General features: G+C 42.1%; 2 protein-coding genes across 3 annotated transcripts; both read right to left on the bottom strand.

Moving 5' to 3' along the window:
• Nucleotides 1–228: 228 nt before the first annotated feature.
• On the bottom strand, nucleotides 229–8,791 carry csdc2b (cold shock domain containing C2, RNA binding b). The gene is made up of 4 exons (XM_072674550.1): nucleotides 8,646–8,791; nucleotides 4,427–4,808; nucleotides 3,292–3,414; nucleotides 229–2,490 (listed from the first exon to the last, which is right to left on the bottom strand). Exons 2-4 carry the CDS (start codon nucleotides 4,591–4,593, stop codon nucleotides 2,328–2,330), a joined length of 453 nt encoding a protein of 150 aa, XP_072530651.1. The 5' UTR covers nucleotides 4,594–4,808; nucleotides 8,646–8,791; the 3' UTR covers nucleotides 229–2,327.
• A 2,759-nt stretch (nucleotides 8,792–11,550) lies between these two features.
• Nucleotides 11,551–15,603, bottom strand: polr3h (polymerase (RNA) III (DNA directed) polypeptide H). Of its 2 annotated transcripts, none has more exons than XM_072674547.1 (7): nucleotides 15,465–15,603; nucleotides 14,956–15,067; nucleotides 14,290–14,386; nucleotides 13,624–13,710; nucleotides 12,877–12,940; nucleotides 12,385–12,631; nucleotides 11,551–12,172 (listed from the first exon to the last, which is right to left on the bottom strand). In XM_072674547.1, exons 2-7 carry the CDS (start codon nucleotides 15,064–15,066, stop codon nucleotides 12,122–12,124), a joined length of 657 nt encoding a protein of 218 aa, XP_072530648.1. In that variant the 5' UTR covers nucleotide 15,067; nucleotides 15,465–15,603; the 3' UTR covers nucleotides 11,551–12,121. The 2 variants fall into 2 exon arrangements, with proteins under 2 accessions (XP_072530648.1, XP_072530649.1); XM_072674548.1 differs by having other exon boundaries at nucleotides 12,385–12,624.
• Between the last annotated feature and the right edge of the window lie 443 nt (nucleotides 15,604–16,046).

Below are 16,046 nucleotides of genomic sequence, written 5' to 3'. Positions count from 1 at the left end.
TCTGCATTTTGCTTTAAGCCTATCAACTTATCCTACCTACCGGTTTATTTAGACCTGAGCAAATAAAAACAATAAAAAACAGAATTCGGATGTAGTGAGGCGGTCACAGGTTCGCATATACAGTGTATCCTACAGTGGGTTCGAAAGCTGCTCAACCAATCAGAGTTCAGGACCGTAACTTTCTGTCTTATATAGAAGAAATAGAATAGAAGTCGTGTCACAAGTCGGTGGCTAGTAAAGTTTTTTTATTACTGTCAAAGTTCACAAGGAAATGACATTTACACCAGCCACAGTGATCTGACCGGAGAAAAAGTGCTCTGAAATTTGAAAGAAAAAAGAAACAAAAGAAAAGAAAAAAAGAATAGTTCTCATCCAAGTTCTTAGAAGTACCCGAACAGAACCAAAGAAACACCAACAAAACAAACTGAAGCATAGAAAAGATGCATAGAAAGTTTGTTTGAGAAAATTACATGATGAACTCTGAACACATGCAGAGCTACACTGTCAAAATGTGAAGTCAGGCCAACTTAGAATTATAAAGTAACTAATTACAGTTTAATTAGTTTTATTTCATTTTTTAAACTCATCTTGTTTTAGTCAAACATTTGCGTCTCAGTTTAATCAACCATACATACAGAGTTCAGCCTTAAAAACATTAGTAAATGAGCTGTAGCTGAAACTGCTGATTAAATATTGTTTGTTTGTTTAAATATTGTTGTTATTATTGTGTAACAGGTTTACTCTACAGCTCCACCTCTCCTCAATCTGTTTACTTTTTACTCCCATCTGTAGGTTCGAACACCTCCTATCACACGTGTGTTCTGTGCAGGCAGTGGTGGCTCAGCAGTTAGAGCACCAGGCTATTGATGACAGGGTTGTGGGTTCAATACCCGGGCCCTTAAGCAAGGCCCTTCACACTCTCAGTGCTCACTGATCACTAGCGTGTGTGTTCACTGCATAAATGGGTTAAAAGTGGAGGCCAAATTCCATCTGTGTCCAACACTAATGGTGAATACGGTTGTCTTGTCTTGTTTATGTAGTGTAATTTCACAGCTCTAGACCGGCCCTACGGTCTAACTGCTGCTCAAGCGTGAGGAGCAGGTCCAGCACGGCCTCAACACTCCATTGTCAAAAGTCTTCTAGTCTGAGACTGGTATGATAGGGGAAGCTCGGCCCTGCAGATGAGAATAAACAGTAAACAGAATCACGGGGCGGAGCCAAGACTGAACATCTTACACAGTATTTAATCAGCTGTTTCAGCTGCAGATCTACTGATGTTTTTGAGGCTCAACTCAGTATGTACTGCTGATCAAACTAGATAGGTTTAGTCACAAAAACACTCTAAGTTGGTCTAACTTTACATTTTTTAAAATGTAGCCATGACCATACATTGAACAGAATGCCCCCCCACCTCAAAAAAACATCCAAATGTGTAATACACCTACTACTCCCAATATTTTGAGTTACTACCACATAATGAATAAGCCATAATATCGTAAACACAACGAAAAACAGCACAAGACACTGGTAAGGACTTCAGTAGAAGTAGCTTTAGTGTTCAGTAGAAGTATTTTGCTAGGCCATCTGCTGCTTTTAAATTGGACTACAAAATGCTGCTTGGTTTACCTGAATCGCTCCCATTGGAATCCTGGGAGTTGTAGTCAGTTTGGCAGTACATCTTTTTTTTTTTTTTTTGGGGTGTCAAGTTTTAAGTGCAATATTAGTCTGTGGTGCTTGAATTCCAGCATAATGTGCAGAATTCAGAATAAACCCCACCCACCCCCTAAACCCCACCCTCTCCAAACAATACCCTAAAAAAAGCACTAACAAACAATCAAACATAAATAAACATATATCTCTGAATAAATAAATAAAGGCAGACAGTTAAAAGAAGGGTCTGGATCATACATGTGTAGCTCAGGAAAATAAGTCACTGCTCCTTTTTCTTTTTTTTTTCTTTCACAGTTCTGTATGTACGTCTACTCCGTATGACCATGCTTCCCTTTTTCTTTCCTATCTTTCTATCTCTCTCTTTTTTTTGTTCCCACTCACCAGCCAGGAGCTAACCTGCACCCTTAGCAACACCTCGAAACCATGAAATGACCTGCTGTCCACCTCTCTGACCCCTCCAGCCCAGGTCCTCAGCTTCCTTTAACATAAAACAAGAAAACCCAACACAGCTGAATACATTCATAATCCTGCCTCGCTCCCTCTCTTCACCTACAGTCTTCCCTAGATTAAAAAAAAACACACACCCCCCTTCCAGCCCAAGCCCAAGCCCACCCACGATCCGCCCTGTGTGTGAGCAGCAGGCCCGAGTCTGAAGCCTAGGAGCTGATAATCTGGCCGGACCAGGTCTCGTGCTTCGTTCCTGGGTTCAGATGGGTGATGATCACCTCCACGGCCTGGAACTTCTGATTCTTGGGTGGGATGGGGCAAACTTTATACGTCACCTCGTCGCCTTCCACGGGCACGTATTCCCCTTCGATACTGCAGGACAAACAGCATGGCAGGATGTCAATATAGACACGTATATAAAGAAAATCCTCCTAGGGATGTAACTAGCGATCCAGCACTGGAGACATGTTTAGACTGGACTAGGATTACCCTGAATTTCTCCCACTGGAATTCTGGGAGATGTAGTCAGTTTGTCTGTTCATCTTATTTGGAGTGTCTAGTGTTAAGTACAATATTGGTCTGTGTTGCTTGAATTTCAGCATAATTTGAAATTTATGAATTCATAAACCCACCCACTGGAGAAAGCGCTAGTCAAAGCAGGTGAGATATGGAGAATATGATGGTGCTGATGCTGGAAACTCAGCTAGTCTTGCTAGTCCAGGGGATACAGGGTGCTACAGTTGCTGCAGGAACCAGGCCTTGTGACCGCAGCATTTTCTGTGCCAGCAGCCACAGAAGACTGACTCAAACTCAATGCGTGATGGCGCAAAGCCAGGAAAGCAACCGGGGATCCATGCTAGGCTAAAAGCAAAGACATGCCAAAGCTAGCTTTTACCATCTCTTGTCTCCATTGTCTGCTCTCTTATTTTTATTTATTTATTTATTTATTTATTTAGTTTTAAGGGGAAGTGAGTGGGGGCTAGGCTAAAAGCTAAGCAGCTTTTTGTCAGTGTTAAACCTCTGCTTGTCCCCGTAAAAAAAAAAAAATATCAGTGTGGGGTCATGTCTGAGCATTCCTCACCCCAAACAGAGTCACACAGACTGATTTCAGTTCAGCCGGAGGCCGTGTATAAACAGACAGTGTATAAACAGAACCAGAGACCAGTCACTCACTCTGAGATGTGGACGAAGATATCTTCTCCCCCATTGGCCGGTCTGATGTAGCCGTGACCCTGTGACCTCGAGAAGTTCTTACACATGCCCTTGAAGACGGGACCTGAGGTCGCCCGCACCGTGCTGCAGACGGGGGAGGAGGGAGGAAGAGTTTCAGAAGCAGTGCTAATTACAGTAATTAGTGACTGGTGCAGCGGGCCTGGACTGGTTCTACAGACCTGACACTCGATTGGTCTTGAGTTAGCGGTTCGGCTTTGCCAACGTCAGACGAGATCATGTTTTTGATTGTGAGATTGGTCAACTGCTTCATATTCGGAATACTGGATCATACATTATATAGACAAAAGTATTGGGACACCTGCTTGTTTATTGTTTCTTTTGAAATCAAGGGTCTTGATTTATTAAAAAAGTGTTTATCCTGCTTTTCTTAGAGTAACTGTCTCGACTGTCCAGGGAGGAAAGAAGGCTTTCTACTAGATATCGGAGGAGCATTGCTGTGAGGATTTGATTGCATTTAGCAACAAGAACATTACTGAGGTTAGGATGCTGGATAATCAATATTCTCCACCTCCACCATCCCCAATTCCACGTCTGAGTAGTTTAAACCCCAGTCCATTTTCACGAACGTCTGTGAATCCTGCGAGTTACAGGGTCTTTAAAGCGATAGTTTGGTGAAAAATCTATTGAAGTGATTGATCTCTGACCTCAGAGACAGTTCATCAACCAAGACACGTTTGCTATCGGACATGTGCTTCTGCAGTTTACAATGGGACATGCTAGGCTAAAAATGCTAACAAACACTGGACTTAGACTGTCACCAATATCATCTAACTAAATACATGGCAGCCTTTTTTTATGTATTTGCTTCAGAGATATTGACCTTGTTTAAATATTTAAGCTACAATTTGATATTATATATTATATATTATTTGAAATTATAAATATTTTTTTTTTTTATGTTTTGTATAGAATAAAGTCATACAGTGTTCTAAACCACATCGAAATGAAGATCGATTGGTGACGGTCCACTGTTTTTTTAAGCAACATTAGACTAGCATCTCCTTTTCTAAATGTTAGCTGAAGCTGTAGTTTTCTCTACTTTCTGGAAATGAGAGAAAGAGCGAGAGAGCCTTACGCAGAGTATGTGCGTGTGCGTTTGGTGGGCAGTGGGCTGGGCAGCTCTCCGGCTTTCTCCCACACTCGGCTGCCCTCCCTCAGGAAGGGGAAAGCGAGGGGATGGGAGGTTGAGCGCGGTGAGCGGAGCGAGGGATCAGACGGTGATGACAGGTCTGGTTCCGCCATGGCTTGAGTTTGTTAGCGTGTCTGTGTGTCTGCCTGCCTTCAGCGCTGGGCTGGGTGGACCTCGATGAAGCTGGATGGTTTCCTGAGATGGCTGTAGGGAGGCAATAACCCTCTGAGGTTAGCACACCTGGGGAATTTGTGCTGAACAGTCGAGTTTAGGCCTGAGTGGAGCTGGGTGGGCAGTCAGACGTGCCCAAAAATCCCAACCGGACGTTCTGTAACAGAGAAAGAGCGAGAGCGATACGCCCCAGTCAGAAACACTGTACTGTTCAGTATATATATATAATTTTAGTATTAAACTAATGAATTCATATAGTTTACAAGTATCTAGAACAGTAATCAGAGCTGTAGGTGAACACATAAGGTAAAACACATACGAAAGCTGTAAAATATCAAAAATAAAGTATAAATAAATTAACTCATTATAATTAAATAATTAAAATCAATCAATCAATCAATCAAAAATTATTTATATAGCACTTTTTACAACAAATGTTGTCACAAAGCAGCTTTACAGAGATCCGGGTCAGAGCCAATTTGGAGCAAACTAGTGGCAACAATGGGAAGGAATGGGAGGAAACTTTAAGAGGAACCAAGACTCAAAAGGGGAACCCTTCCTCCTCTGGTCGACACCTGATCATAACAATAAATAAAGCAACGACAACAACAAATAATAATAATAATAATCCTTTATTGCCTCCTGCTCAATTGCACAGCGTTATGTTGGACAATCACTTTTTTTGCACTTTACACTGCCCATGCTCATCTCTACACAGTCCAACTGTTTAGTTATTTTTTTTTGTTATTTATGAATAATAAATGTATTATTAGTAATTATTTATTAATAAAAGATTTATTATATTTATTTATTTATTTAGTATATTTTGTGAATGTAAGTTATATTATATATATATATATATATATATCTTTTTTTATTATTTGACATTCATTTTGCTTTGATCTTTATAGTTTATACATTCAGTTGTATATTATTTTATCTTATTGCTTTAGGTGAGTGGACAGTTATCAAAGCATTTCACTGCTAGTTGTATTGTGCATGGCTATGTCTGTATAAACAAATGAAGGATGGTCTTCCTGGTTTTTGCACAGTTCTGTATGGAATATTAATAAGAACAACTTTACGTCTCGGCCGATGTTAATGGTAACTTTACAGGAGAAGGAAAAGACCCTCCTTCCACATTGGCCTTCAATGGAAGTCAGTGTAAAAATCCTTTTTTTTTTTTTTTTGTAACTTTGGAGCATTTCTATTGGTCCATTCATCCCAAATTGTAAACACAGTGTAAAGAACAGCTGCCAGATTCCCAACATTCCCAACATCCCAAATACCCACTGCTCTTCCCTAGCAGGATTTTCTCAGTGCTTAGATTCTAGCAGGGTGTTTTGATACTCATTAGGCTCCACATTTTGTGTTTGCCTGCTCCACACACCTGTTTCAACATGTATGTATGTGTGTGTGTGTGTGTGTGTGTGTGTGTGTGTGTGTGTGTGTGTGTGTAAACAGCTGAGGAATTAAGCATGTCAGAGCAGGGAAACACTTAACTAACGCAACAACACACTGTGTTCCAGCACTGGGGCCGAAATCAAGCGGGGTGAATTCAGGTCCTGGAGGGCCACAATGCTGTTCCTCTTCTAACACACTGAGCTCCATTCATTCACGGCTTGGGAGGAGCTGATGCGCGTTTGGCCAAAAAAAAGAAAAGACAGTCTTCTCACACTTAACACAAACATACTGGATCACCGAATCAGCCAAGACATGTTTAAGAGCTGAGGTTTGCTCTGCACTGGAGTTATGAGGTAACTGAAGCTCATAGTCCAATGAGCACAGAGCAAACTGCAGGCCTCGACCATCTCACACTCCCCTCTGACTGGTAGCAGGTGTGAAGCAGTGTCATTCAGCCCCACCCTCGATCAGTATCGGTGATCCACTGATTGATATCAGGCCCAAAAAAACTGATCAGTCTGATTTTTTCTAAAAAAAAAACCAACGACATTGTTTTCCTTACGAACAGTGAAGGTCTGTCTCTGCATGCCCTCAGCTACACAGCGCTGGTTTGGATGGACGACCCTTTACTATGTTTGAAGCGTGGCGCTGATGTTCCACCTCATCAAAACCACTGAAAATCTCCCTCACTGCCGATGTCCACTTTTGCTCCTGAGTGCATTCAGGACGAATGTTGAGCTGGACTGATATAAAAAGTTTAATGAATTCCCATCTGCAGTTCAGACTGAGATGCACCGCCGCATATCGGATAAGTATCAGATTTCAATACCAAATCGGTTTCAGTGCACTTCTTGGCAGTCCCCTGTGACCGGTGGGCTGAAGACGCATGTTAATGGCTACTGTGAACAGGGCCGGACCCTCGTAATGACCTAATAACTCTCTCGTTAATCAGTTTTCGAGTCTTCGTTGTCTGAAAATGTAATAAATAGGTGTAGCTTTGATATAATCACAATAATACACAATAAACGGGTGTGCTGCAGTCAATCCCTCACATCACAGCACAACCTCTCATACATTACTGCGTAAGGAATATCCCATTTTTAGAGATATCCCGACAGCGGCTATTCTGTACGATCGGACTGAACTCTGCTGAGCTGGTCAGTCCATATCCGCTGCTTCACTCAACCGAAACAGCTCTTTCCTTCATGGCTGGCGTAAACAAAGCTGTGCTGCCGTTTGTTTACATGCGCGCCGCCTCATGCCCTGTGGCGCGAGCTGAGCCACAGCCACAAAAGGGTCCATTGTCTCTGGACGGGTCGGCACAAACCAAGCCGAGTGACACTAAAGAGCACAGCAGCACTGAGGGACTGTTATTCTGCCTTGCTCTTCCCTTCCTTCCCTTTTTTTTTTCACCCCCCCGGCCTCCATGCTGGAGCGTCGCAGTGCTCCAAATGTGACATTTAGGAAACCTCTGCAGAGGTGCTGAGGGTCGTGACGCACGCGGCTGGTGACGTCAGAGCACATAGTGAGGCACTTTTGTCGTCACTGGGCCAAAAAGAACATAACATCCGGTCCACAGACCATGAATTTCAAAATAAGAGCTACGCATGTTTACTTTGGAGAGGTCGAAAACATGATGCTTAATATTTATTATTAGAATTATTATTATTATATTATTTTTTCAATAAATCTACGAACTTTTCTAGTTAAAAAATGGTTCAAACAGGTTCTAGGAAAATGTAAATGTTTATTATTTATACTTACAATTAAAAAAACTATTTATGACATTTTATGTATTATTAAAATACAAACAAAAATGTACAAATGTTAAAAATAAAACGTTTTACTTATTATGAACATCAAACAACTCACGTAATTAATTTAATGACTAATGATTAAATGTTGACAATTAACTATAGAAAGTAGTTTGTTGCCCAAATTTTTGTATCTGGATTAAATAAAAAAATAATAATTAATAAAATAAAAACTAATTAAAAACCAAATAAACAAAATATAGCTAGCTACCAAATCCGGTTCTCAGATTCGACACATTACGCTTCACTTTCAGCCACGAGTTTCTCAGATAACAGTCATTAAACGCGCAAATTGACCACATTAAATGTGGAATTATGAGATTTAAGCTTCTTAAAGTGACCAATTAAACATCTGTATGGCCTAAAAGTGGACAATGTAGGTCTCTAAATAACGTTGCAATCTCAGTGAGCCACCGCTGCTCTTCCAGAAGCTTCTGCAGTGATGCGAAAGAAAACAAGAGGACTGGCTCATTTCAGAGGGCAAAAACACGAGCAACACGGCGATTTAGGGCATGATTGTGGGCAGATTTAGTCAGAAAAGAGCCCTAGATGTGCTCCCAGTTCTGTCATACATCGCTCATTAAATTCGCTTTATGAGAGGAGGTTGAACTTGGCTTCTGGTTGGAATTCTCCGTTCCACCTTAAATGGTGCTGCAGTTACATGCTGGAGCCTCCGGCTCCAGCATGTAACTGCAGCACCATTTAAGGTGGAACGGAAAAAGTTCAACATCATCTCCATGAAGGAATGCAAACAGCAGCACTGAGCTATGACTTACCATCCACTTCAGTGATATCCCAGTCTGGAGATGCAGATGTTTCAGAAAGATGGGATGAAATGAATTCCCTGAATTCCTTATGCACCATCCGGACAGCCCGGGTGCTGATCACTGAGCAGACAGGCGTGTGTGTGTGTGTGTGTGTGTGTGTGTGTATATATATAAAAGAGGGAGGGCTGGACTGATGCAGTTCCCACTCAGGCAGGCAGGCCCTTGCTCTTGCTCTTGCTCACACATGCACAAGGGCAGGCAGTGTCACAGCTGATTATTAAAACTGGCTCTTCAAGTGCAAAATCTGCAAAAACTAAAGCACACCTGAAAACAACTGAAAGAGACCTTAGCAAACATGCAAACGTGCAAATCAGCTCTATTCTGATTGCATCCGATACAGCAAAGCAGTCTGAAGAAGTGTAATGTGGATTAGTGGATGTGTGGAAATGTGTTGATTTATGCTACATAACAAAATAGGCTGTTTTTGCGTGTTAGTTTGGATGTAGGACTAGGAGTTGCACTGGGTTATGGGTCACAAGGTTGTGGGTTCAATGCCCATGTTTGCTAAACTGCCACTGTTGGGCACTTGAGCAATCACTTGAACATTTTTGCTCTGTTGAATTGTGTGTGTTGGTGTGATGTTAAAAAAATGAGCTATTTTTGCAGCTTAGTTTGCATGTAGGCCTGGAGAGCACTGGGATATGGGTCACAAGGTTGTGGGTTCAATACCCATGTTTGTGAAAGCTGAAGCTGTTGGGCACTTGAGCAAGGCCCTTAACCCTTTTTGCACTGTGGATATGTGCTAGGCTTTTGTTAAGTAACAAAAAATGGGTTATTGATCACATGGTTGTGGGTTTGATGCCCATGCTGCCACTGCTGGCACTGTCTGCTCCAGGGGCATGGTACGATGGCTAACGCTGAGCGCCGACTATGACTTTCTAAGCTGGGATATGCAAAGAGAGGAATGTGGTGGCTCAGTGGTTAGAGGGCTGTGCATAAAATCTGATCAGGAGGTTGTGGGTTTAATACCTAGGTTTGCCAAGTTGCCACTGTTGGGCCCTTTGATGGCAGGGTTTGGTGCACTGTGATGCATATGGTTGTGGGTTTGATACCAAGGTTTCCTAAACTGCTGGGTCCTTGAGCAAGGCCATTAACCCTCTCTGCTCCAGAGGTGTCATACCATCTCTGACCCTTAAGATCTGGTGGGATATGTGAAAAGAAGAATGTGGTGGCTTAGTGGTTAGAGCTGTATAAAAAAAATCCAATCAGAAGGTTTTGTGTTTCATATCCAGGTTTGCTAAGCTGCTACTGCTGGGCCCTTGAGCCAGGCCATTACCCTCTTTGCTCCAGGTGGTGATGTACAGTGGCTAGCAAAGAGAAAAACTTGATGACAGTTGTCACAGAGTTGTTAGTGCGCTGGGTTATGCATCACAAGGTTGAGGGTTTAGGACTCAGGTTGTTAGGTCAGGGTGTTAGCTGTGGCCTAAAGGCTAGAGAATGTTTTTCTAAGAGTGAACGACATTAGGCAAGAGCAGAGAGGGCAGTTTTTCATGTTGTCACTGCTCAAATCCACAGAGACACTCACAGAAACATCTTGCATCAAAATACGCCCACTTTATCTGAGCTCAGCGCTTCTGTCCATCAAAGCTGTGACAAACTCTAGTTTTTTCCTCCCATGGCCAATTTTTTTGACAGGCCTTATGCACCTAAACTTTCTGACTTTGAGATGAATAAAAGTAAAACATCAACAAAAAAGACTAATTCTCTTGGTTTGGCTGATAGAATATACAGGCCATGGTTTTGATGATGTATCTGTAAGTACTGGTGCTTTTAATCGCATGTGATTTGCAAAACATTACTCAGAGAGATGTTTTGACATGCGGTTTTGGGGTAAATCGCTACATCTTGGTTCGATGCTGCAGATATGAGAACCATCTCGTGAAGCCTTCACACCAGCCTACCCTGTTTATTTCTGCTGCAACTATGATTCATGCGATCTGACTCACACAAGTGTCCTAGTTGACATTTGCGACCGCCGTCCCTCAGATCCTGCTGAGACGAGCTGCTGAATCACTTCGCTTTGGTTCAGGACTTCAGTAGCTGCTGCTTCACTGAAAGGGACCCGTTTAGAGACAGGATTCCTCAAATATGCTCCATACTGTCTGCCTTTGGGATGCTGTCATTTAGTGTTGCAGTTAAGACGTCTGGAGCCGAATCAGAGTCAAGGGCAAGACCGGGACACGTGGCGTCTGAGTCAAGACCAAGTCTTTTAGCAGTTGCTAAACAGATGCTAAACAGCATCATGCAGTGCATGGACAGGACAGATTCCAAATAAGGGTCAAGACAGAGAACGCTTGCTTATGTTCTCGAGACTGGTCTCGAGTACAACACTACTGTAAATAAATAATAAATAAATAAAAATGGTCATTTTAAGTGCAATTAACAAATATAACATAATAAATAACCATCACAGGAAATGCTGTCACGTGCATGCGGTCACTTCAGCATAAGCTAGAAATAAAAATTAATTGAATCAAAAATTTTAAAATCTCAGGCATGACAATGAATAATAATTAATATTAATCGTCACGTGTCCCTGTCATTTTAGCATTTCACCCATTCTTCAATTTTGACAATAAAACATATCAGAATTATACATTCAACAGAGCAGGTTGTCCCATGTAATTTTAGCATTTTTTATTCTGTAAAGCTGTTTTTCATCCTATATTAAATTTCTATATTAAATTCTGTACAAACTCCTGAGTCTGGACAAAACCTGTGTGACCTCCAGCCCTGTGATTTGATTCCACCATCAAATAAAAACCCAATACAGAATTCCTCTCAGCAAAATTGCCTGTGAACCCATTATAAGAGGATTAAAGGCAGGGAGGTTGGCAAGAAGACAGATAGAGGGTTCAGTGTCTGAATAGAACTTTTTAATACATTTAAGCCACATTATACAGCAACCACCCACTTTCAGCATCCAGTCCAAGCGCTGGTTAGTCCCGCCCCTCCCAAAAAAAAAACCATTTTTACTCATCTCAGAAAGAAGTGAGCTGTGATGGAGATTCACACATGGTGGGGGCAGTGAACGGACCATAATCAGATTTATGCGACTGCACTCGGCTCCTGCTGCATTATCCTGTGAGGAAAGGCATTCATTTCCAACACAGACACTGTGACACTTTGACGATGTGCAAGCATTCACTGCTCACTGACTGGTCAGTTGTTCCTTTGCAGTCTTCTGACAGCCGCTCTTGTTTTATACAGACTGTGCAGCTCTAGAACGGAGCACGGAAACAGTGGGGTGTACCTGTTAACATAGGCATAGTCTGTAGCACTAGTCCCAAGTGAGAAGACCATCACAGGTTGTTTCGGGTTCCTCAGTCAGTGGCGGCAGCTAAATCTTCCCATGGGACAAAAAACAGTCTTTACACACTGGACCAGCTCCCTCCATTCAAACACAGAAGCTGCCCCATCATTCGTCAGCTGCTCCACCAAGACAGAAGCCCTAATCCTGGTTCACTGATGGAGGCCTGCAGAACAGAAGAGAATACACTCAACACACACATTAACTACATGCTTCATCATATGAACTAACAGCAACCTTTCTCCAGTAGAGAAAGCGGTGTAGTACTGTCTGGATAAACTATGAATGGGCAGGTGTCCCAATACTTTTGTCCAAAAAAGGAAAAAGTTAGAACACTCCCAGGTGTATTACTAAACAGGTGCGCGCTCTCTCTCTCACCATCAGCGTATAAGGAGACTCTTTCTTCTGTGCACCATCATCTGTAGCTGCAGCAGGCGCAGGCGCAGCGCCGGGGTTCTTGCTGTTAGCGGGAGCCTCCGGGTCAGTGCTGGGTCCAGTTGGAGACGTGTCCAAAAAGAGCTCGTCCACGACCCGGAATCGGATCTCCTCGCCCTGGTCCATGTAGAGGTCGTGAGCGCCTTCGTCCGTCTCGTACTCCCAAACCCACACCTGCTCTGCCTCGTCGCTACGGCAACCAGTCAAGGACCAGACTGAATACAAGCTGACGTTTGTCGTCCCGCAGCAAGAGCAGGACGATCAGACCTGCAGCATCAACTAAAGCAATGCACTTTGACAACACAACCGTAAGTCAGCACGGGAATACAGCAACAGCGACAGACAATCAGAACGAGCTGCTAAAATCATCATCATCATCATCATCATCATCATCATCATCTTCATCTTTTCCAGATTACCACCTGGGTAGGATACAATTTAGCAGGCTGTTGCAGGGACTCTGGTGGAATTACGATGTCATCGAAGAAGCCCAGGCTAACTGTGAAACAAACAAACACACATTTTACCCAAATATGATCAATATTTAATTGTATGCAAAGGTTTTATAATGGAATTTTTGCACATTTTAGACATTTTCTATTTATTCACAATTTTAACATTTTTATTTATTTATTTTTAAATGGCATGGCATGATCCGAGTGGTCCCGTGGACTAAGGAGCTGCCACTATGATTTGAGGATTGCTGGTTCAATCCCGGGTCATGCTGCTTGCCATCAGCAACCGTAGCCTGAGAGAGCACAATTAGCCTTGCTCTCTCAAAGGTGGGTTGATGGCACTTTCTAGCGTGATGTTGGTCAGCACAGGCGTCTGTTAGTTGTTGTATCGTGACTCTGATTTGAGGTCATAGCGCCTAGCACCACTACAAGTGGTTCTTTTAGAGGTTCCCTAAAGAACCATGTTTCTAAAGAGATTGTCATCAGTGTTTTTACAAAAAAGGTTCTTCAGGGAACCAAAACGGGTTATTTAATGGCACTGCTCAAAGACCCCTTTGTAGTACCTTTATTTTTATGTGGGAATATGAGCTTTTGATAGGGCTGTGACATTAAGAACTGATGTAAACCAGCTAAAGAAAAGACAACGTTCATATGAGGCTTCACAGCCTGCTTAAGAGCTTAAGAAAGAGAAAGAAGATAAAGATAGATAGGACGAATGCAGGCTTACCATGCACTCCTTCCTGACTGCAGTACTTGATCTTCCCCACCAGAATCTCATCCAGGAACGGGTGAAACACCACATATCTAAAATGCACTGTTCCAAAAGAAGCAAACAAGGTAACTGAGAGATGGCACTTAAAGCTTGAGCACGAACCACACTGGTTATTACTGTTACCGACAAAGAGCAAAGACCTTGAGGTTACATAGAGCTTGAAGCGCAAGCCAGAAGCCGCTGCAAATGGAGGGCCAGTCCGAGTACAACGACAACAACAACAGAGGCTTTGAAATACGCACTACAATGCACCCAGTGTGTACCAGGTACACAGAGGAGGCCCCACAGCCCTACATTCTGCTTTGCAGTTGCAGTTTGAGATAGCAATTTAGACACCAAAAAAAAAAAAAAGCTGGATGGGATATCGGAATGAATCTGTTCCGATCCTGTAACAAATCTATCCCGAAACTGTGGCTGTGTGTTCTTCCTGTGGGGCAGTCGAGTGTTTGAGTAGTCTGGGCATAACAGACTACTTTTAGATGCTCATCTTTAGTGAAGAACTGAGTGAAAGCTCAGTTCATCTTAAAAGAAGAACCATCAGATCAGCATCAGCCAATACCGAAGATTCCCATATCGTATCGGTAAAGGAAAAACCACCACTGTGCCAAGTGGTCTCAGTACCTTTAGTGTGCGAGGCTCCATCTCCAGGGAAAATGTAGGAGTCCTCTAGTTTAGTGATGTCATACAAGCAGATACACAAGCCGACGTTATACACAACCTGTTGGAACGGAGAGACGGATTACTAGCTCCGAGTCACCCAGGTGATGTTCTGCATATTCGCGTTTGCGTTTGTCTTGTACACTCTATATGTCCAAATGTTTGTGGACACCCCTTCTAATGAATGCATTCATTCCCTGGAGCAGATGTCAAACGTGAACTACTGGGACCATGCTGCCTAATGCCAGGCGTGGGTTACAGGGGTATAAAGCCCCCCAGCATTGAGCTGTGGAGCAGTGGAAGAACTGTGCTCTCTGGAATGATGAATGGTGGGGTCCATCCAGTACTTTTGGGATGAGTTGGGGAGTTGTGTGTGCATTTGCACATCTGTGTCAGCAACGGGTGCAACTTAAAACAGCTGAATCCATTCATTAGAAAGGGTGTCCACAAACATAGTATATCGATCCCGTCTTATCTGGTAGAGAACGACAAAAAATGACACATATATATATATATATATCCACAGGACGATGCAAGATGAGTAAATTACCAGAGCCTCATAACAAGCATGTCCACACATATATATGCCAAATGAAGCTTTTATTGTGCTGCAGGTTTTACTGTGCTTGCCTTGTTGGCCAGCTTCTTGTTGAGCTCCTCAGCGATGGCATCGTTGAGCTGTCGATGGAAGGTCCACGGAGGAATCCGCACCGTGTCGACCATCTCCACCACCACAAACATCCTGGATGTGGGCAAGGAGAGACACGATATATCAAGGAATGGCTAAATAACAAAGGTCGGTTCCTATGCTGGTAGCTAGATACTGGAGAGGTACTTGAAGGGGGACGTTTTATTATTATTATTATTATTATTATTTGTATATATAAATTTAATTTATCAATGATAAAACTTTACCCAAGCGAGATATAGAACATATGGAGTTGAAATGGAGTTAATAAACAAACATAAACGAAGCTGAACTTGGCTTCTGGTTGGAATTGTCCGTTCCACCTTAAATGGTGCTGCAGTTACATTCTGGCGCCTGAGGCGATTTAAGGTGGAACGGACAATTCCAACCAGAGGCTAAAGTCCGCCTCGTTAAACAGACAAAACTCATATAATTAAAGCTAATCACCCACCTTTCTCCTCTAATTAAACACCCTAATGATCTGTAGAAGGTCACAGTTCTTCTCAGAAGCCCATTTTACCCAAACCCAGTTAATTTAGGGCTTAATATCCCGCACAGCGCTATCAGCCTCTCCGTTCACGTGTGTTGTGAGTTTACGACGGTGCTTGATGTTTTACGGCACAGTCACTATGACGTTTTCAGCGTAAACAACATAAACAAAAACAAAACATAGAAAAGATATATAAATATTACAAAATATTATCTAAATTGAAATAAGTAATGACTACAATGGTGTGGAAAATCGCTGTGAATTATAATTAAATTATTTAAAAAATAATAAAAAGCAATTCTCAAAATAAATAAATAAATATAGCTAAATAAATAGCTTCTAACAGGCTTATATGTAACTGTAATGTACCAAAATCCAACACTTGAAATTGCTTTACATAATAACATAATAAATTTCAATACATCAATTATTAATATACCCTAATGTCTAATCATTTAATGAGAATTGTATTAAATATTGTATTTTCTTCAATATTCACACATGCAGTGCTTTTTATTTTTCATGTATTGGACTTGAACAGTC

This window comes from Salminus brasiliensis, chromosome 3 (genome assembly GCF_030463535.1).
Source record: "Salminus brasiliensis chromosome 3, fSalBra1.hap2, whole genome shotgun sequence".
Taxonomy (NCBI): Eukaryota; Metazoa; Chordata; class Actinopteri; order Characiformes; family Bryconidae; genus Salminus; species Salminus brasiliensis.
Note: the sequence above shows the minus strand (reverse complement) of the source record. Positions and strands in the feature narration are given on the sequence as shown.

Bases quoted from the DNA above. Each gene is read 5' to 3' on its own strand.
- polr3h (XM_072674547.1), bottom strand. From the start codon at position 15,066: ATGTTTGTGGTGGTGGAGATGGTCGACACGGTGCGGATTCCTCCGTGG. The intron at 14,387-14,955 runs GCAAGCACAGTA...CCGTTCCAACAG, and splicing joins ACAAGAAGCTGGCCAACAAG to GTTGTGTATAACGTCGGCTT. The intron at 12,173-12,384 runs GTGAGAGAGAGA...TCTGTTCTGCAG, and splicing joins AGTCTCCTTATACGCTGATG to GCCTCCATCAGTGAACCAGG.
- csdc2b (XM_072674550.1), bottom strand. From the start codon at position 4,593: ATGGCGGAACCAGACCTGTCATCACCGTCTGATCCCTCGCTCCGCTCA. The intron at 3,415-4,426 runs GTAAGGCTCTCT...CCCCGTCTGCAG, and splicing joins CGCACACGCACATACTCTGC to CACGGTGCGGGCGACCTCAG. The intron at 2,491-3,291 runs GTGAGTGACTGG...TTTGTCCTGCAG, and splicing joins ATCTTCGTCCACATCTCAGA to TATCGAAGGGGAATACGTGC.